The 21,813-nt window shown below is 36.9% G+C and overlaps 1 protein-coding gene across 1 annotated transcript; it reads left to right on the top strand.

Moving 5' to 3' along the window:
* Positions 1 to 5,395: 5,395 nt before the first annotated feature.
* On the top strand, positions 5,396 to 21,014 carry LOC143598712 (uncharacterized). The gene is made up of 11 exons (XM_077076859.1): positions 5,396 to 5,465; positions 5,580 to 5,675; positions 6,501 to 6,590; positions 6,677 to 6,805; positions 16,781 to 16,981; positions 17,075 to 17,487; positions 17,593 to 18,544; positions 18,698 to 18,855; positions 19,116 to 19,914; positions 20,018 to 20,493; positions 20,631 to 21,014. Exons 1-11 carry the CDS (start codon positions 5,396 to 5,398, stop codon positions 21,012 to 21,014), a joined length of 3,768 nt encoding a protein of 1,255 aa, XP_076932974.1.
* The last annotated feature ends 799 nt before the right edge of the window (positions 21,015 to 21,813 follow it).

The following is a 21,813-nucleotide window of genomic DNA, read 5'->3' as shown; positions in this document are numbered from 1 at the left end:
TGGAGTTGTGTCGTGACTCTTTTTTATAGAGATGCTAAAATGTTGACTAAGAAAACAGCTAAAGAATTGATTGATTCACAAAATGAGGTTTGCTTACAACTAAAATACTTTTTAAATTGTAACAGTCATCTATATAAGATATGGTTAGTTTAACAATGATTAATATTATATTTGTTTCTTTGTCGTCTAATTTTATTACAGAATAAGGTTGAAAATGGTGGATTCCCTGCTGAATTGGATTGTCTCCTAGAAAAGATATTCGCTTTTAAGGTAGATGTGGCAGATTTCAACTTCAGAAACAATGTCGAGGACTATGGTATAAACAAGCTTACTGATGACACCAATATTATCACAGAGTTACAGAAAAGGCTAAATGTTCGTTTGGTAATAAAATTATCTGAAATTATTTTATTATTAACTTAAATTTACTAAAATTTTCAAATGACATATGTTGATATTTCATTTTTGTCTTATCAGCAATCAGATTCTAATTCTTTAACGTTGGGAGCATCTATTTCTGAATTCCAGTCATCCGGTTATGTTTCTGTTAAGGTATGGATATTTTTGGTAATATATTAGTTCAAACTTTTAAATATAGTTAACAGAAAGATGTGTAACATGATTATGTATTCGCTCTTACTTTTTTAATAACATGTTTCTGAATTTGGAGATAATCAAACTCCAAGTTCAAATGATGAGGGTCAAGATTTGGCAACTGATACAAAAGGAACGTCAACGTCTTCTAACGATAAATTTAAGAGAAAACTGGTGGAGGTTTTTGAAGTTGACGATGATGCTAGCATGTCGGCTACTAAGTTGAAGTTTAAGAATATCGAAGATATGGGAACCACCAGTCAATCAGCCGAAGGAGCAGCCCTTTTAACTCCAAAACTGGAGAAGGAATCTAAGTGAACATTTTCATTTATGTCGGTTTACACTTATGTTAAGCCTTTTTGAGATATTTGGATATTTTATGTTTGGTTTTTCTCTTTTGTTTTTTTAAACCATTGTTTTTGAATGTTGGTTGAGATGAACAATTTATTTTTCTTTGGTTGAGTGCTCATATTTAAGTTTTTTTTTTAACTTTATTAAATTAATGTGCTATCAATGTATGTCTGACTTTGAAAACAACATAAGTTCATATTAGATTATTAACATGTTTTATATTTTTCTTGTATACATTTAATCTAAAACAACATAAGTTCTTGAATTTATCCTACTATATTATATTTTATATTACTTCTATACCATCATATGTTTCATATGCATTATATAACTTATCAGTTGACTATATTATAAACAAAAACTCTGTTGTGAAATTATACTTTATTTAAATAATTAATGTTACATTTTATTTGTGAAATTCTACTTTATCTAATTATTTTTTGTTTTTCCACTTTTGTAATTTTCTGATACAACTGTTTCGTTTTATTTTTTGTATTACAAATGTATAGTATATTTTTAAAAAAAATTATAATAATAAAATAAAGGTTACAATTAATAAAAATGTTATTTAATAATTATTTCTAACATATATTCATCAACCCTTGTGTGAAATTGTACTTTTTTTAAATAATTAATGTTACATTTTATTTATATACAAATATTTATGTATAAAATAAATTTAAGACAACGTTTGTCAACTGACAATAAAATAGTTTATGTTTCCCAACTTTTGTAATATTCTGATACAACTATTTCCTTTTATTTTTTGTATTACAAATGTATAGTATATTTTTATAATATTTTTTATGGTAATAAAGTAAAGGTTACAATTAATAGAAATGTTATTTAATAATTATTTATAACATATATTCATCAATATCTTTATATAGAAGGGATTTCAAAACATAAATTGGTAGCAAATCAGTCATAGAAATTATTTATTAAATTATATAAATTTTGTTATAGATATTGCCTAATTTTATAAACTTTTAAAATGATCCAATAGAAAAAGCCCATTCCATTAGGCCCATACCAATATTTTATGTACATAATTTTTTAAAATAAATTACTCTTCGTTTATTAATGTTAATTATCCTCCTAAATTCTTTTACCTCGATTTTTCTGTATATTCCGGCCATTGTTACCGAAGATTAACTTAAGTTTTAGAAAAGCTTCTTCTTCTTTGATACAGATCTCAATCGATGGAGAATGTAAGTACTAAAGTTTGAGCTACTTTAATTTTGTTAATATTCTAACTTAATATTCTTCTAATCGTTTTAGCCCTAATTTATATTAACCGAAGATGATTTTTAGTCACAATCTTTAATGTTGTTTTGTATGGTTTTGTGATAACATTTAGGTTTTCTATTTACTTCGTCTTCAACTAACTTATAAACTGATTATACGCTCTGTGCATGGTTGAGGGTGTTAACTGTAATATTAGTATTTTAAAACATCGATTATTTTGTTATAAGTTTGTTGATAACAAGATATTGTTTTTTGATTCTTAGTTTATTATTGTTATGTGTCAATGGATTTGGTTTGTTTAGATTTTCGCATAAACATGTTCTTATAGTGATAATTAAAATTTTAAAATAATCATATAATTATCAATGACAGTATATGTATATATAATTGACAATAATAACATAGCAGTTAGTGTTTTTAACATTTTTTATTAACTCATAATAAATTGTAAAAAAACAGAATGTTATTCATGCAATTTGCATTTTCTGTCACAATGTAAACGGAGAGACGGTATGTATTATAAACTCTTTAATTATGTTTAAATTGTTGTATTCTACTTTAACTACAAAATAATTTTTATTTCAGACACTTTCAGCTGTGTTTTGTCAACAGATATTTGAACCAGGTGCTAATATGCACCCGGTTGTTTTATATCACAAAGACAAAGATTGGTTTGTTGAAGTTGAATTCATAAACGGACGTCATGTTTTTCAAAATGGGTGGGCCCAATTTGTTGTAGACAATCGGTTGATGTTCGGAGATGTCTTGGTTTTTTCTCCAATTGACCAAAATGAATGGACATTCGTTTACGTTAGAGATCATCCAGTTCATGATGACATGGTTGTTGATGCTTTCGTTCGTTACCCTACTCTTAAATATCTTGTAAGTAACGGTGTAAATGAGTTATTAAATATTGAACAAACCTTTTAGTTATCTAATAGAGGATTAAATTTTGTTATACTATCTTTTTTTTTATATGTTTGTAGCCACTGAGAGATGATCAGGTTAGATGCTACTTTAGTTTACAGCCAGGACAGTATGATAATATCATTGTTGAGGCTGTTGATGGATTTAAATGGAATCTATACATTCGGTTCGTCAAACTTACTACTCCGAGATTTGGTATTACTGGTGAGCGGGAAGACCTGTCCAAGCATTGTAAGCTTGCGGTTAATGATTATTTGGTGTTTCGACGTCTTCAAGGTACGTGGACATTTAGAATGTATGTTTTTGATAACCGTGGTATCGAACGTGTAATTTTAATGATGATTTGGTATACACCGGTCCAAATCTACATCCCGAACTCGGTTATGTTCCAATGGTTATCGAGATTGAAAGTGATGACGAATCTCAACCTCATAACGTTGATGAAGGTATTTTTGTATAATTTGTACATCTTTTATATTTTTTTACATTTAGTTTATGAATTACTTTATAACTTATATGATATGTATTTTTAGGACTCGATGTTGCTATCGAAGATGATGTTGGTATGTTAAACGTTGATGAGCCGGTGTTGGATATTATTGTTCCTCATGTTCATGAACATAACATTTTGGAAGTGATAGTACGGGATAGGCTGGTAAGTAAACTGATTTTATACAAATACTTTAATTTCATATGATGGATGTTCAATAAAATAACTTTTTAATTCTACTTTTATTTATAGCGTTTGCCACATACCATCCTCCCCAGACCCTACTTATAGCTTTGCTGTCGGTGGGATTTTACTGGGCATGATTGATTGATTGATTGATTTATAGCGTTTGCCGGTTGAGTTTGCACGGAACAATAACTTGGATTACGAATCAGATTTAATTTTAATAAATCCAAATGGTGTTGATGTCTCCACTGAAATTGCTATTGAACTGAATGGATATAATGAGAGGTATAGGGTTTGAATTGGACAGCTTTTGTTCGGTTGAATGGCCTTCAGTATGGCACATTGGTGGTTTTCGAGTACAACGAGGCTACTCATTCGTTGATACTCACCGATGTTCTTGGTTGATGTTGAAGTTGATAATGGATTGTTAAAAATATTAGGGTTTAAACACTACCATTTTGCTAACATGTTCTATAACTATTCTGTTAGGTTTACTTATGTTAATTATCCTACTTATTTTGTTAGATTTAATATGTATGGTTTGTACTACTAATTATCACTTTATGTTATGGTTTTTAGGTTATAATTATAAGTTCATTGTCATTAGTTGTAATGTATGTATCTATTATAAGTATACACATGTATATTTTTAAGAATTATTACCTACAATTTTTATAGTCAGAAGTTCATTAGGAAACAACTATATACAACCTAAACTTGAATGCCATAAATTAATTATTCCATACAATAAATCTTATATAATTATATGTGCTATAAAATATTTAATTTAAAAATGATTTTTAATTATTAAATACGAATACGTATACGTTATTTATTTTTATGATGAATAATTAAATTAACTACATTATGGTTAAATTTAGAAAACCTTACATTAAATGCAGGAAACAATCTTTTTTTTTAGTACTCATATTTCAAATTTACTATTTTCATATTTCATCCAAAAATAAACAAATCATTATATTATGACAAGTATTGTTTCCATTCAAAGAAAATATTATAAATTTTTTGTGTATATATACTTTGTCACTTTTCATTATAAATAAAACTCTTCAACAACATAACTTAATTTTCGTTCCTTCATCGATGTTCTTTATAAACCAACCGAATTTTGTAAGTGTTTTCTCAATTCTATAATTTTTTTACGAAAATTTTCTGGGTAGGATGTGAAGCATGTAATAGGTTTTTGTTTTGTATAAAACATACATTGTTTATATTTAAACAATAATTTCCGGTTTGATTTTGTGTTCTCAAATACCCATTTTAAAGTTTAGTTAATTTCAATTTTATTTTTAATGACCTACTGTGCCGATTTTGATGTTTATACAAATTCAAATATATAGATATATAAAAGTGATTCTTAAGAAAGCAGTTGTTAAATATATGTTTTTTCCTTATTTGTGTTTATAATATTATTGTTTAATATTTTCCGTTATTGTTCAATAATATTATTTTCATTTTGAGTTATAATATTTAATGGTCTTGTGAAGGCTTAATCTATAAGACTTTATTTTTGTATGTTATGGTTCAACAAAGTTTGCTTAACGCAACTTTCAGGCTTGATATCCATATTTTTGGACAATGTCTACATCCAAAAAGAAACGAAAAAATGAAGGAGTTTCATCTTCTCAAGATAAGCTAAGTAATAGTGGTAGGTTGCATTATAGAATCTTTTTCTACCCAATTAATGATATTTGTAAAAAAATATTTTTTTTCCTGAAGCAATAATGTTATAATTTTAAATTTTTCATTTTTTAAAATGTAGGCCAAAGTCAACCTTTACCATTATCTACCATATCCAACAATACAAACTACATCCATTATCAATCAACACCGATTGTCACTCAACCATATCAAGCAAGTATGTAAATTTTATTAAATCATTATTTTAAATTTGATATCACATTTAAATCAAATAATATTTGATATTCTTAAATTTAGGTGGTTGTATTTTACCGCTTAATAGTTACCAAGATAATATAGATCGTTTATCTAATAATACAAATTCTTATCCACATCTAACCTATTCCTCCTTTAATCCTTGTGTCCCTGGTACGTTAATTAAATAATCGTTATTACTATATTATTTATCAGTTATTTGTTTCTCATTTTGTTTTATAATATGTAATTCGTTACAGTTAATCGCATCTTTGAGACCTTGCAAAATATTTCATCATCAACACAAGTATCGTGTTTACAATCTAATAAGAAGAACGTGTCTCCATCAACAACTTCGAATGTCTACTGTTCAAATGTACTAAACAACGGTTAGTATTTACCAATTGTTTGCAACATAAATATACTCTTTGAATATTTTTAATAGTTTTTAAAACCTTTATTTTTGGTTAAATACTAATATTACAACATTTGTAATTTGAATACCCTCAATGATGTACATCATTATTCAACTTTGCTAAGTCAAAAAGGAAAGAAAGACGATCAATTTTAGATGCAAAAAGAAGTTCCTCCGTTTACGGGAAGAAAGATGTTTTAAAAAATACATGTTCAGGTATATTGCATTTTCTTTATAATGAATAATTTCCATTTTTTGTATTTTTTTTTGTTAATAAATGATAAGCATACGGTGCAGTACAATTTGCGTGATGGATAATTATATTAAAATTATTAAGTTTTATTATAAAATTTATTTTTAAAATATAATTAACCAATCAAATGTCTATTGCAGGTTCTTCTAATATACCCGTTAGTGGTTTAAGCAACAAACAAAATTATTTTCCACATACAACATTTAATTCATTGATTGCTTGTGTCTCTGGTATGTTATTAAATTGTTGTTCACTATGTATTGTCTTCATCGAATTTTATTTCTAATGTTTATTATTAATATTTTTAAATATTTAGTTAATCGAGATTTTCACAATTTGAAGAATATACAATCATCCACACCAGTAACGCGTGTACAATCTAATAAGGAGAACCTGTCTCCATCAACATCGCCAAATCTCTACTCTTCGATTGTATTAAACAACGGTTAGTGTTTTTAAGAATTTAAAAGTAAACATCTTTGAAAGCCTTTTGTTATGCTTAAATATTTATATCATTACCTGTCACACCCGGCCCTGAGCGGCGGAAACAGCCGGGCGCGCACGAGTGGGAATTGATACTTAAGCACGGGCCATTGCAAACATTCAAAGATTTTCATTGCGCATGAAAAGTTTAATACAAATACATTACATTGTTTAAAAATTATAAAAACATCCAAGTATAAAAATTATTGAAGATTTCCACGCCATATCCCCATGCGCGGCGGGAACAACCACGCGCATCGAAGGGATAGAACTAAAATCTTCCAGAAAGCTAGTTTAGATGTTCAGCGTGAGGTGCTCTAAGTGTGACTCCATGCGCTACCTAGTTATCTCCTGAAAGACACGTAAAAACATTTGAATCAGTATAAACTGAGTGAGTTCACAAGTCTTAGTAACTTGATAAATCGTATTGCATCATAATCTTGATACAAATCATTCTGAAACATAATTCTGATAGCATCATTAAAACACATGCTTGGTAAGACATAGTTATATCAACATATTCTGATAAAATCGTTCCGCGGGTTACGCGCGAACATTTCTGGGAACTGTGCTCGTCTATGCAAAGTGGCGCTGCCACTACGAGCTAAAATAAGTAATACCGTCCCGCGGGTTACGCGCGAACGTTTCAGGAACATGTGCTCGTCCATGCAAAGTGGCGCTGCCACTACGAGCTAAAATAATAATACCGTCCCGCGGGTTACGCGCGGACGTTGTGCCGGAAAACAAGGCGCTCGTCCATGCAAAGAGGCGCGACCCCTACGAGCGGGCTCAACCCATAGTACTGCCCCATGACCATACTAGGCACTCGTCCATGCAAAGAGGTGCGACCCCTACGAGCGGGTGGATCAAACCAGCAGTCCCTACCCTTAGAGTTCCAATGGTAAAGTGATCACTTACTCGAGTTCTAGCGCACATACATCGAACACCTTAGATAACCGTTTGCATTACTCAACATGAAACATAACTTAAACACATAATCGTTTGCATAGCTTGTAAGTATACCATGATAAACATTATTTAAGTACGTGTCCCTCGCCCCGAAAACAGTTTACAATTAGTGAAAACAGTGAAAATAGGGGCTGTGAGACTCACCTGTGGTTCTTGTTAAGGGATTAATCGAGATTCGGGTTTTCTTGGTGTTGGCCTCGGAATCGAAGGTCTAGAATACGATTAAATAACAAGTATATATATCAAGATCAAGAAATAGGAGAATATAAGGGTTGGATAGTAGGTCTCAAGGTTATATTCTCGGCTTACCTAGTAACAGGATCGGAGCTGGAAACAACGGATGCTTGGGAGAGGATTAGTGCAAGTTTGTAGTTCTTTGAAGTGTGTTTTGGGTGATAATTTAGGTTACAAATTTATAGGCAAACTCAAGGGAACACAATCCCTTGCTTTAGGGGATTGAAATCTTTTCATATCTAGGTGTAATGATGATAAAGTATGGAAATTATTATTGTTTATTGTTTACTTAAAAGTGGAGGAGTGGACAAAAGATCTTGATTTGATTTGGACAGGACATGCAGGTCTGGGGTTGGTGAGAATAGGGTGGCTGACAGTTGACTTTTCATGTTACAGTGTGCCTTTTTCAGGTACTTTTGTCAGTGTACAGTAAAAAGTGGTAAATCTCTGAAACACGCTACTGTTTCCTTTTGGGCGGGAGTAATCTCCTTATGTCTGGAGAATAGACTAAGTGTTCTGTGCGCATCACTTTGTGCGCATAGCTTTCTGCGTGAAGGACATTTCTTTGCTGCGGGTAGGTGCGTAACCTTCTCGCAGTTAGGGACATTGAGTTTCATTTGTAGATTCTCCAGGTGGTCTTGGTATTTCAACATAGTGATCAGTTATGTTGAAGTCAATTCCATCTTGGAGCTTCAGACAAACTAGCTCTCAATGTTCCCGCCATGCGGGGAGGTTAGTTCCCTTCCGCACGCGCATAAACGATGTAGGATGCACCCGCCTTAGCATCATGCGGGATGGTCAACCCATAGACAACATAACGTTAAGTTACATGAAAACATAAAGCCAAAACATTCGCGCATGGCGCATATAACATATGCTCACGCTGGTTCTTAACATGGTGCGCTCGCGCAGGTTGCACATAACAAATGCACGCGCTGACTAACATGGCGCGCTCGCGCAGGGCGCACATAACAAATGCACGCGCTGACTAACGTGGCGCGCTCGCGCAGGGCGCACATAACAAATGCACGCGCTGACTAACATGGTGCGCTCGCGCAGGGCGCACATAACAAATGCACGCGCTGACTAACATGGCGCGCTTAATATACACAATCACCTAATTATTAGGTTGATTACTTAGTTTAAGGGATTGGGAATTTACCGGGTGTCACATTCTCCCCTCGTTAAACGAATTTCGTCCCGAAATTTAGGAGACGTTGCTGGCAGAAGCCATGTTCTGAAAGAGGTGTGGGTATTTCTTGCGTATTTGGTCTTCTCTTTCCCAAGTGAATTCAGGCCCACGCCTCGAGTTCCATTGAACCTTTACTAACTTGATTTTGCTCCTGCGTAACTTTTGTTCTTTCCAATCGGTTACTGCTATAGGTTCTTCTACGAAGTGCAGCTGTTTGTCGATGTGAATCTCTTCCAACGGCAAAATCAACGTTTCGTCAGATAGGCACTTTTTGAGGTTGGACACATGAAACGTATCATGAACTCCACTGAGTTCGGCGGGTAAACGGAGTTTATAAGCAACCGGACCGATCCTTTCCAGGATCTCGAATGGTCCAATGAAGCGCGGATTCAACTTTCCTCGCTTGCCGAAACGGGGGACTCCTTTCCATGGAGAGACTTTCAAAAGTACTTTATCCCCTACTTGAAACTCCAATGGTTTCCTTCGCACATCTGCGTAGCTCTTCTGTCTGTCGCGCGCTGTCTTAAGGCGATCCCTTATCTGAAAAATCTTGTCTGTTGTTTCTTGGATCAATTCTGGACCAGTCATTTGCTTGTCACCTACTTCAGCCCAGCACAGTGGGGATCTACACTTGCGCCCATACAAAGCTTCGAACGGCGCAGCCTTAATGCTTGTGTGATAGCTGTTGTTGTAAGAAAATTCAACCAATGGGAGATGAGTATCCCAGCTACCTTCGAAATCGATTGCGCACGCGCGTAGCATATCTTCCAATGTCTGGATTGTTCGCTCGCTTTGCCCATCCGTTTGAGGATGATATGCCATACTCATGTCAAGACGAGTACCTAAAGCTCCTTGTAACGATCTCCAAAACCTTGATGTGAACCGACTATCTCTATCAGAAATGATGGACACTGGGACTCCATGTTTTGAAACTACTTATCGAATATACAGTCGGGCTAACTTTTCCATCTTATCGGTTTCCTTGATTGGCAGGAAGTGCGCTGACTTAGTTAGCCGATCCACAATAACCCATATTGTGTCATAACCCCCAGGTGTCCTTGGCAGTTTGGTGATGAAGTCCATAGAGATTTGTTCCCACTTCCACATGGGAATTTCTGGCTGTTGAAGCAACCCTGATGGTTTCTGGTATTCAGCCTTTACCTTCGAACACGTCAGGCACTTACTGACATACGTCGCGATGGCGCCTTTAAGATTGGGCCACCAATACAGCGTTTTAACATCTTGGTACATCTTGTCTGCGCCAGGATGTACGGAATACCGCGTTTTGTGAGCTTCGTTCAATACCTGCTCGCGCAATCCTTCCTTGAGAGGGACCCATATGCGGTTAGCGAAATATAGATTGCCGTTCTCTTTAAGTTCCAAATTCTTAACCATACCCCCAAGGCATTCGTTTTTAACAAACTCTGGTTTCAAGGCTTCTTGCTGAGCGTCTCGGATGCGGGTAGAGAGATCTGCGTGAATGGTCAACCTTAGAGCCTTGACTCGTAGCGTTTTTATTCGCTCCTTCCTACTTAGCGCGTCTGCTACCACATTCGCCTTTCCAGGGTGGTACTTAATCTCACAATCATAATCGTTCAACAACTCCACCCATCTTCGTTGCCTCATGTTTAAATCCTTTTGATCAAATATATGTTGAAGGCTCTTGTGATCCGTAAAGATTATACACTTTGTACCATAGAGGTAATGGCGCCAAATCTTTAGCGCGAAGACAACCGCTCCAAGTTCTAAATCATGCGTTGTGTAGTTCTTTTCATTGGTCTTGAGTTGGCGTGAGGCATACGCTATGACTTTGTCTCGCTGCATAAGGACACATCCAAGTCCCTGATGTGAAGCGTCGCAGTAAACAACAATGTCATCCATCCCCTCGGGCAAAGACAAAATTGGCGCACTACATAACTTCTGTTTCAACATTTGAAATGCTGTTTCCTGATTTTCGCCCCAAACAAACTTCTTGTCTTTCTGAGTTAGCGCGGTCAGGGGTAGAGCTATCTTGGAGAAGTTCTCAATGAAGCGTCGATAGTAGCCAGCTAGTCCTAGGAATTGCCTCACCTCAGTTGGGGTTTTTGGCGCTTCCCAGTTTTCGATGGCCTTGACTTTGGAAGGATCAACGTGAATTCCTTTCTCGTTTACAACGTGACCGAGAAAGTGAACTTCTCTAAGCCAAAACTCGCACTTGGAAAACTTCGCATACAACTTTTCTTTCCTCAACAATTCCAAAATCAATCTCAGGTGTTGCTCATGCTCGGCCTTGGTCCGTGAGTAAATCAGAATATCATCTATAAACACAATCACAAACTTGTCCAAGTATGGTTTGCACACGCGGTTCATCAGATCCATGAACACAGCCGGCGCATTAGTTAGCCCGAAAGGCATCACTAAGAACTCATAATGGCCGTATCTAGTTCGGAAGGCTGTTTTCGGCACATCTTCCTCATGGACCCTAAGTTGGTGGTATCCTGACCGTAGATCTATCTTCGAATAATAACTGGATCCCTGCAACTGGTCAAATAAGTCGTCAATCCTCGGTAAGGGGTACCGATTCTTGACTGTCAGCTTGTTCAGCTCCCTGTAGTCAATACACATTCTGAACGAACCATCCTTCTTCTTAACAAACAGTACTGGAGCTCCCCAAGGTGAAAAGCTTGGGCGTATGAAACCCTTATCCAATAGTTCCTGTAACTGATTGGATAGCTCTTGCATCTCAGATGGAGCTAGTCGATAAGGCGCTCGAGCTACTGGCGCAGCTCCTGGGACTAAATCAATACGAAACTCGACTTGTCGCGGCGGCGGTAATCCGGGCAAATCTTCAGGAAAAACTTCTGGAAATTCGCGCACTACTGGTAAGTCTTCAATTCTTCGCTCATCTCCTTTCTTCTCTACGACATGCGCCAGGAAGGCGTAGCACCCTTTCCTTAGGCACTTTCGCGCCTTTAGGCACGAAATTAGTTTCGTCGCAACTCCCCTTCTTTCCCCTTGAATTACCAAGGTTTCTCCGTTCAACAGTGGGATCCGAACCTGCTTCTCATGGCAAATAACTTCCGCGCGGTTCTCAACTAACCAATCCATACCTACCACAATGTCAAAACTTCCCAAGTCTATTGGCAACAAGTTAATATTGAACCCGTGACCTCCCATGACTATAACACATTGTTCAGTTCTTTCGTTCGCGCATAACTGCCTACCATTGGCTAGTTCTATAGTATAAGGCGTGTCTAGTCTACTGGTTGCTAGGCCTAGGGAGTCTTTAAACTCGGCGGATATAAAACTTAGGTCAGCGCCAGTATCAAATAAGACAGATGCAAAATGTCCGTTAAGCAAAAACGTACCGGTTACCACATTCGGCTCTTCTTTAGCTTCGCCTGCGCCGATCACAAAAGCTCTCCCGCGAGCTTGGTTCCCCTTTTGCGGGCAATCCCGACTAAAATGCCCTGGCTTCCCGCATGCGTAGCAGTTGTCGCTTGCTCCAGCGTCTCTGACACGGCAATTCATCGTCTTGTGCCCTGGTCTGCCACATTTGGCACATTCGATTCTTGCGCATTCACCCTCGTGGTGATACTTGCATTTGTTGCACCATGGGCGAGGCCCGCTGTATCCTTTTCGTGGTGGCTCCGCGGCCTGAATCGCGTAAACCCTTGCGCTTTCCTGCTTCTTGAACGGTGGCTGCTTGGAGTCGGACCCTCGGTGGTGAGAGTTCCATTTCCTCTTGGGATCAGAGGTTCGCTGCTCGATTCCGCGCGTAGTCAACATACCCGCACGGATCGTATCCCTTGAAAGGGTAATGGCCCGCGCTACCGCCTCATCAAAGGTTGGAGGTGCTGCGGCGTTGAGCGGAACCCTAACAACAGGAGGTAACCCAAAAATATACCTCTCGATCTTCTTTTCCTCCGTGTTTGCCATGTCTGGCACCAACTGGCAAAGTTCGTTGAACCGGTTGTTGTAGGCGTCGATATCCGTTCCTACCATGGTGTGGTTCCAGAATTCCTGTTGTAGACTCTGGATTTCTGCGCGAGAGCAGAACTTTCTCATCATCATCTCCTTCAGTTCCTCCCAGGTCTTGTGGAGAGCAACTTCTCGCCCCAATGTTTTCGTTTGAAGCTTCCACCAAGACGAAGCTGCCTCTTGGAACATGCAGGTCGCGTAAAGGACCTTCTGGTTCTCACTACATCCGCTAATGGAGAGAACTGTCTCCATCTTGTCAATCCAGTTGTAGAGCCCAATGGCCCCTTCGGTTCCCTTGAATGGCCAAGGCTTACAGGCCATGAATGTCTTATAGGAGCATCCTTTGTCCAAGGCTCCTGATTCGGGTTCTGGGGTCTCATTCTGACGACCCTGACTTGATTCGGCCTTGCTGGCCTCATGTGTTGCGATCGCTTGCGCGATTATTTCCGCGAGTTCCTCGGGTGTCATGGTAATTCCTTTGGCTTTAGTTGGAGGCATTCTCGCTTTAAAAGAGAGTGAAAATATATCAAACTTAGCGCATGTACTCTGAGCACATAATGTTATCATTATTTACTAGACAGTGTGACCCGTGTTCCTAAGTGTGTGTATAGTTTCTTTTGAAAATATTATTTGAAAAATATTTCATGCGATTCCCCAACGGTTATAGTCTAGGTTAAAACTTCTTTTCCTAGTTCGCTATAACCAGTGCTCTGATACCAATCTGTCACACCCGGCCCTGAGCGGCGGAAACAGCCGGGCGCGCACGAGTGGGAATTGATACTTAAGCACGGGCCATTGCAAACATTCAAAGATTTTCATTGCGCATGAAAAGTTTAATACAAATACATTACATTGTTTAAAAATTATAAAAACATCCAAGTATAAAAATTATTGAAGATTTCCACGCCATATCCCCATGCGCGGCGGGAACAACCACGCGCATCGAAGGGATAGAACTAAAATCTTCCAGAAAGCTAGTTTAGATGTTCAGCGTGAGGTGCTCTAAGTGTGACTCCATGCGCTACCTAGTTATCTCCTGAAAGACACGTAAAAACATTTGAATCAGTATAAACTGAGTGAGTTCACAAGTCTTAGTAACTTGATAAATCGTATTGCATCATAATCTTGATACAAATCATTCTGAAACATAATTCTGATAGCATCATTAAAACACATGCTTGGTAAGACATAGTTATATCAACATATTCTGATAAAATCGTTCCGCGGGTTACGCGCGAACATTTCTGGGAACTGTGCTCGTCTATGCAAAGTGGCGCTGCCACTACGAGCTAAAATAAGTAATACCGTCCCGCGGGTTACGCGCGAACGTTTCAGGAACATGTGCTCGTCCATGCAAAGTGGCGCTGCCACTACGAGCTAAAATAATAATACCGTCCCGCGGGTTACGCGCGGACGTTGTGCCGGAAAACAAGGCGCTCGTCCATGCAAAGAGGCGCGACCCCTACGAGCGGGCTCAACCCATAGTACTGCCCCATGACCATACTAGGCACTCGTCCATGCAAAGAGGTGCGACCCCTACGAGCGGGTGGATCAAACCAGCAGTCCCTACCCTTAGAGTTCCAATGGTAAAGTGATCACTTACTCGAGTTCTAGCGCACATACATCGAACACCTTAGATAACCGTTTGCATTACTCAACATGAAACATAACTTAAACACATAATCGTTTGCATAGCTTGTAAGTATACCATGATAAACATTATTTAAGTACGTGTCCCTCGCCCCGAAAACAGTTTAAAATTAGTGAAAACAGTGAAAATAGGGGCTGTGAGACTCACCTGTGGTTCTTGTTAAGGGATTAATCGAGATTCGGGTTTTCTTGGTGTTGGCCTCGGAATCGAAGGTCTAGAATACGATTAAATAACAAGTATATATATCAAGATCAAGAAATAGGAGAATATAAGGGTTGGATAGTAGGTCTCAAGGTTATATTCTCGGCTTACCTAGTAACAGGATCGGAGCTGGAAACAACGGATGCTTGGGAGAGGATTAGTGCAAGTTTGTAGTTCTTTGAAGTGTGTTTTGGGTGATAATTTAGGTTACAAATTTATAGGCAAACTCAAGGGAACACAATCCCTTGCTTTAGGGGATTGAAATCTTTTCATATCTAGGTGTAATGATGATAAAGTATGGAAATTATTATTGTTTATTGTTTACTTAAAAGTGGAGGAGTGGACAAAAGATCTTGATTTGATTTGGACAGGACATGCAGGTCTGGGGTTGGTGAGAATAGGGTGGCTGACAGTTGACTTTTCATGTTACAGTGTGCCTTTTTCAGGTACTTTTGTCAGTGTACAGTAAAAAGTGGTAAATCTCTGAAACACGCTACTGTTTCCTTTTGGGCGGGAGTAATCTCCTTATGTCTGGAGAATAGACTAAGTGTTCTGTGCGCATCACTTTGTGCGCATAGCTTTCTGCGTGAAGGACATTTCTTTGCTGCGGGTAGGTGCGTAACCTTCTCGCAGTTAGGGACATTGAGTTTCATTTGTAGATTCTCCAGGTGGTCTTGGTATTTCAACATAGTGATCAGTTATGTTGAAGTCAATTCCATCTTGGAGCTTCAGACAAACTAGCTCTCAATGTTCCCGCCATGCGGGGAGGTTAGTTCCCTTCCGCACGCGCATAAACGATGTAGGATGCACCCGCCTTAGCATCATGCGGGATGGTCAACCCATAGACAACATAACGTTAAGTTACATGAAAACATAAAGCCAAAACATTCGCGCATGGCGCATATAACATATGCTCACGCTGGTTCTTAACATGGTGCGCTCGCGCAGGTTGCACATAACAAATGCACGCGCTGACTAACATGGCGCGCTCGCGCAGGGCGCACATAACAAATGCACGCGCTGACTAACATGGCGCGCTCGCGCAGGGCGCACATAACAAATGCACGCGCTGACTAACATGGTGCGCTCGCGCAGGGCGCACATAACAAATGCACGCGCTGACTAACATGGCGCGCTTAATATACACAATCACCTAATTATTAGGTTGATTACTTAGTTTAAGGGATTGGGAATTTACCGGGTGTCACATTACCTTTTTATTTCAAGACTCTAAAACATCAACACCATTTGTGAACTCTGCTGCGTCCAAAAGAAAAGAAAGACGATTAATATTAGATTCCAAAAGAACTGCTTTTGTTGACCGGAACAAAACTGGTGTCCGAAATAACTCTTCAGGTATATTTCTTTTTTAATTTACATATTATTATCATTTTTTAGGTCTTTTTTTAATGAAACACTTAAAAGTAAACGGAATGCTAATAAATTTTAAGAATAATTTCATTTTAATAATAAGCCTTCTATTAAAAAAGATTATATTATTTACATTTTGCACTTCCGTCCTGATTTTACAGCAAATTATAATATTAACATTGTATAATGAAACGTTTTATAATTTTTTAACTTAAAGATGTTATAATTTCACACATAATAATATTTCATATATTAAATTTAATACGGAGTAATTAAAAAATAAATTTACAAATTGTCTTTTGAAATATCATATTTGTAGTTGTCAATATTTTGTTGACAACGTTTATAGTATTGAACAGGTTGTATAAATAAATATAACGTTCAAGAACGATCAAACGCGTCTTGTGTTGTTAATGACATTCCGGAGTCGTCTACAACCTTTGGCAGAAGGTCAAGAAAAAGAACCCCTATAGTACCTATACCTATGGCTGATTTAAATGAACATGCTACAACTATTCATTATCCAAATGTTCTAGATGTTTATAAAGGAATATCGTCAGGTATGATATTTATTTCATAATTTACTTTAAATCATTTATTAAGTATTTATGTATACTAATTAATTCCAAACTCTTATATTGAAATTTTACTAGAATATCTTGATCATGGAAATCAATCCGTTGTGTGTCCAAGTTGCAATGCTTTGTTGTGGAAAGCCGAAGTTAACAGACCAAGTAGTAGTAATGAAGAAGGAGCTTTTTCCCTTTGTTGTTATAATGGCAAAGTCGAACTTCCTGATGTTAGACAACCAGATGATACTTATCTTGAATTATTTCATGGTGAAACCGCCATGAGTAAGTATTTCTTGAAAAATATTAGACGTTTCAATTCGATGTTTTCGTTTACGTCTATGGGAGGAAATATTGACCATTCAATAAACAGAGGCAATGCGCCATATACGTTTCGACTTAGCGGTGAAAACTATCATTGTTTGGGAAGTCTTTTACCATTACAGGGTTCTAAACCACGGTTTTCTCAACTTTACATTTACGACACGGAAAACGAGGTTTCAAACCGTCAGTGTATTTTTGGGTAATTACTTCAAACCATATTCGTCCACTTTTGTTATGTTATTAATTTTTAGTATAAGTTTTATTAATTTTAATCTTAGAAAGTGTATTTTTTTGTGGGCGGTGATAATAATTCAATGGATGATGAGCTGGAGATTCATATTATTAATTATTTGAAGACCATGTTAGATTCAAATAATCATTTGGTCCAAGCTTATCGGATGGTAAGAGATTGTTTTGAAGAAAACCCACAACTCGATTTGAAGTTGCGTATTATTGGAACAAGACAGCATGATGCGAGACAATATAACCTACCATCAAGTTCTGAAGTTGCCGCTTTAATTATCGGTGATATTGGTGACGCTGTAGATAACCGAGATATAATTGTTACCAAGCAATCAGGTTCCTTAAAGCGTATCAGTGAACTTCATCCATCGTATACACCTCTTCAATATCCGTTGTTTCATCCTTTTGGTGAAGATGGTTTTCAGGTTAATATACTTCATAAGAATGTTTCATTATCATCAACCGCAGCACGCAAGAAGGTTACAATGCGTGAGTTTTTTGCTTATCATATTCAAGATAGGCCAGATCGGTTTTCAACCATCTTAAATGGTAGGCGTTTGTTTCATCAAATATTTGTTGACAAATATACGATGATTGAGGCACAACGATTACATTTTATACGCGGTAAACAACATGAGCTACGATGTGATACTTACCAAAGTTTACGCGGTATGCAATCTGTTGGAAATACTGATGTTTCAACTGCTGGTCAACGTGTTATTCTACCATCCTCATTTACTGGCGGAGCAAGATATATGATGCAAAATTACCTAGACGCTATGTGTCTCTGTAGATGGTTTGGTTATCCCGATTTTTTTATAACCATAACCTGTAATCCCAATTGGCCAGAAGTGAAAAGATTTCTTAAGGATACAACGTTTAAGTTGGAGGATAGACCTGATATTTTATGTCGGCTTTTTAAGGTCAAACTTGATGCATTGATTAAATTGGTGAAGGATACGTCTTTGTTTGGAAAGGTTCAAGCAGGTAAATATATTAAATTTGATGACTATAAATTTATAAACATGATCTGCTTTAATATTTTAGTTTGTATATACTTGAATTTCAATTTAAATATACATTTTCTTTGTTTACCTATTAAAACTTGTGTAATATTTACTTTTATTATGCATGTTGCAGTTGTTTACACGATAGAGTTTCAAAAAAGGGGTCTACCGCATGCTCATATTTGCATATTTATGCATCCATCTAGAAAGATTCATAATCCACAAGATGTTGATAAATTTATTTCTGCTGAAATTCCAAACAAAGACACTGATCCAGACCTATTCAAGCTTGTATCTAATCATATGATTCACGTCCGTGTGGTGATGCAAATCCGAATTGCACGTGCATGGTAAACAAAAAATGCTCAAAAGGTTTCCCGAAAATGTTTAATGATGAGACAGCTGTTGATTCGCAAGGTTTTCCGGTATACAAAAGAAGAGATAACGGGCAATATGTTCTCAAGTCAGATATAATGATGGATAACAGAACTGTTGTTCCATACAACAAGACTTTATTAAAACAATTTCAAGCACATATTAATGTTGAGTAGTGTAATCAAGATGGATCGATAAAGTATTTGTTTAAATACATTAACAAGGGTCCAGACCGAGCAACAATTTCTCTTGTACAAAATAACAATGCTGATAACCCAGATCCTAATTTAGATGAAATCAAAGCGTTTTATGATTGTAGATATGTCTCTGCATGCGAGGCAACATGGCGGAAATTTTCATTTGATGTGTATTATAGGATTCCATCTGTTATGAGACTTGCTTTTCATTTACCCGATGAGCAACAGGTAGTATATGGTGCTAACGATGATATTGAAGATATTTTAAACAAGACAACTAATGCTTCTTCGATGTTTACCGGCTGGTTTGAGTGTAATAAGAACCATGACCTTGCAAAAACTCTAACATACGCAGAGTTTCCAACAAAGTATGTCTGGAAAAAACAGTTACGTAAATGGGAACCTCGCCGGAAGGGTTTTGCAATAGGTAGAGTTCAGGCTGTTCCACCCGCATTCGACGAGGCTTACTATCTAAGAATATTATTAAATAAGGTTAGAGGCCCAGAATGTTTTGAAGACATTCGAACTGTTGATGGAGTTGTGTGTGAAACTTTTCGAGATGCATGTTACAAAAGAGGTCTTTTAGATGATGATAAGGAATACATAGAAGCCATCGAAGAAGCAAGTCATACCTCTACTGGATATTATTTAAGAAATTTATTTGCTACAATGTTGATTACTTATAGTTTATCTAGACCTCATGTTGTTTGGGAAAGCACTTGGCAACTGTTAGTTGACGGTATTCAATACAAACAACAAAACGATCAAAATAACCCCGGTACGATTTACTCATTTTTATAATTATTTCAATTATTGCAAATTTCTAATATCCATTATAATAATATAAATATTTAATTATATTACTTTATTATTTTTTTCAGGTTTGGTTCTTAATGAAGAACAGTTAAAAAACCTAGAACTCTTGGAAATTGAGAATTTTCTAATTTCAAACAACTCCAGTCTTAGAAGATATAAACAAATGCCATTTCCAGATATGGAGACAATTTCAAGAGAAACTAATCCGTTAATGGTGGAAGAGCTCTCATATGATACCGAGACCATGAATAACGAATTTAATAATCTCTTTGATTCGTTAACAGATGAACAACGAGGTGTTTATAATGAAATAATGAGTTCTTTGATTGATAAAAAAGGTGGAATTTATTTTGTTTATGGTTACGGCGGTACTCGAAAAACTTATTTATGGAAAACTTTATCTGCATTGATAAGGTCACAGGGAGAAGTTGTGTTGAATGTTGCCTCAAGCGGTATAGCTTCTTTGCTTTTGGAGGGTGGAAGAACCGCACATTCGAGATTTTTAATACCTATTAATTTGACCGAAGATTCAATTTGTCCGGTAATATTACCACTCACTTTATGTTAATTTTATATTAATAATTTTTGTAGTATATATGTCTTTATCTGTTATTTTAATATCAAATTACATTTAAATATCTTAATTTGTGTATGTTTTTTTATTATTTCACAAATTAGGTTAAAGGAAATACCGACGTATATGAATTATTGAAAGAGACAAGCCAAATAATTTGGGATGAGGCACCGATGATTCATAAGCATGCATTTGAAGCGTTGGATAGGACTTTACACGATGTTATGAATGGTGATTCTGCCAATACTTCAGAAGCGGTATTTGGAGATAAGGTTGTTGTTTTTGGCTGTGATTTTCGCCAAATTTTGCCTGTTGTAACCAACGGTACAAGAAGTGAATGTGTCAATGCTTGCATCAATTCTTCTTATATCTGGTCAAAATGTAAAGTTCTTAAACTAACTAAGAACATGAGGCTTACAGTTGGATGTCGATCTTCAGACATTCAAAATATTACAGAGTTTGCTGATTGGTTATTAGACATAGGCTAGCCTACTTGAATGGTCTTCCCTAAGTAAACGGAGGAACTGTTCTCAAGCATTCTTCTCTGCTCTGCTCTCGTCTCTTGGCTTCCGGCAGTCCTTTGCTAGGTGTCCATGCCCTCCACAGTTATGGCACCTATGGTGATCCTAGCACTCCCACGAGGAATGTTCTGCTTTTCCACACCTGTAGCAAACCCCTAGTCCCATTCTGAACTCTCCCGGGTGCTTCTTTCCACATTTTTCACAAACAGCGAACTCCTCTTGCCTTGCCTTCTTCTTACGTGGATCCTCTTCATTAGCTTCATATTGTTTTGGAATTGAGTTCTTTTTCTTCGGTTCAGTCTTCTCCTCTTCACTGATGACAAGGTCCTCATAAACCATCTTGGCCAACTCCACGGTCGAGTCAAATGTTGCAGGTTTACTAGCCTTAACCAAAGTGCGAACATTCTGCGGAAGTCCCCTTATGTAACACTTGATCCTCTTAGCTTCAGTGCTCACCATGTCAGGTACCAGCCTAGACATGTAGTTGAATTCGGTAGTATACTCCCGGTGTGTCATCTTTCCCGCTTTCAAGTTCAGAAACTTCATTTCCACTCTTTCAACTTCGGTATCAGCGCAAAACCTCTTCATCACCAACTCCTTTAGATCATTCCATCTCATCGCCTTAACCTCTTCCTGACCCTTCCTCTTCTCAACCGTCTCCCACCAGTACATTGCTTCGTCACCGAATGATTGAGTAGCATAACCCACAGCTTGGTCGGGAAGGCATTCGCTAATGCGGATAATTTTATCCACTGCGGTTATCCAT

This window comes from Bidens hawaiensis, unplaced genomic scaffold (genome assembly GCF_021521415.1).
Source record: "Bidens hawaiensis isolate Kalapana, Puna unplaced genomic scaffold, B.hawaiensis_p1.1 tig00050755_1, whole genome shotgun sequence".
NCBI lineage: Eukaryota > Viridiplantae > Streptophyta > Magnoliopsida > Asterales > Asteraceae > Bidens > Bidens hawaiensis.
Note: the sequence above shows the minus strand (reverse complement) of the source record. Positions and strands in the feature narration are given on the sequence as shown.

What these genes read in the sequence shown, in the direction of transcription:
- LOC143598712 (XM_077076859.1), top strand. Translation starts at nt 5,396, where the DNA reads ATGTCTACATCCAAAAAGAAACGAAAAAATGAAGGAGTTTCATCTTCT. An exon ending in TTTACGACACGGAAAACGAG is followed by an intron (nt 17,488 to 17,592) that starts GTTTCAAACCGT and finishes TTTTAATCTTAG; the next exon opens with AAAGTGTATTTTTTTGTGGG. An exon ending in GTTTGGAAAGGTTCAAGCAG is followed by an intron (nt 18,545 to 18,697) that starts GTAAATATATTA and finishes TGCATGTTGCAG; the next exon opens with TTGTTTACACGATAGAGTTT.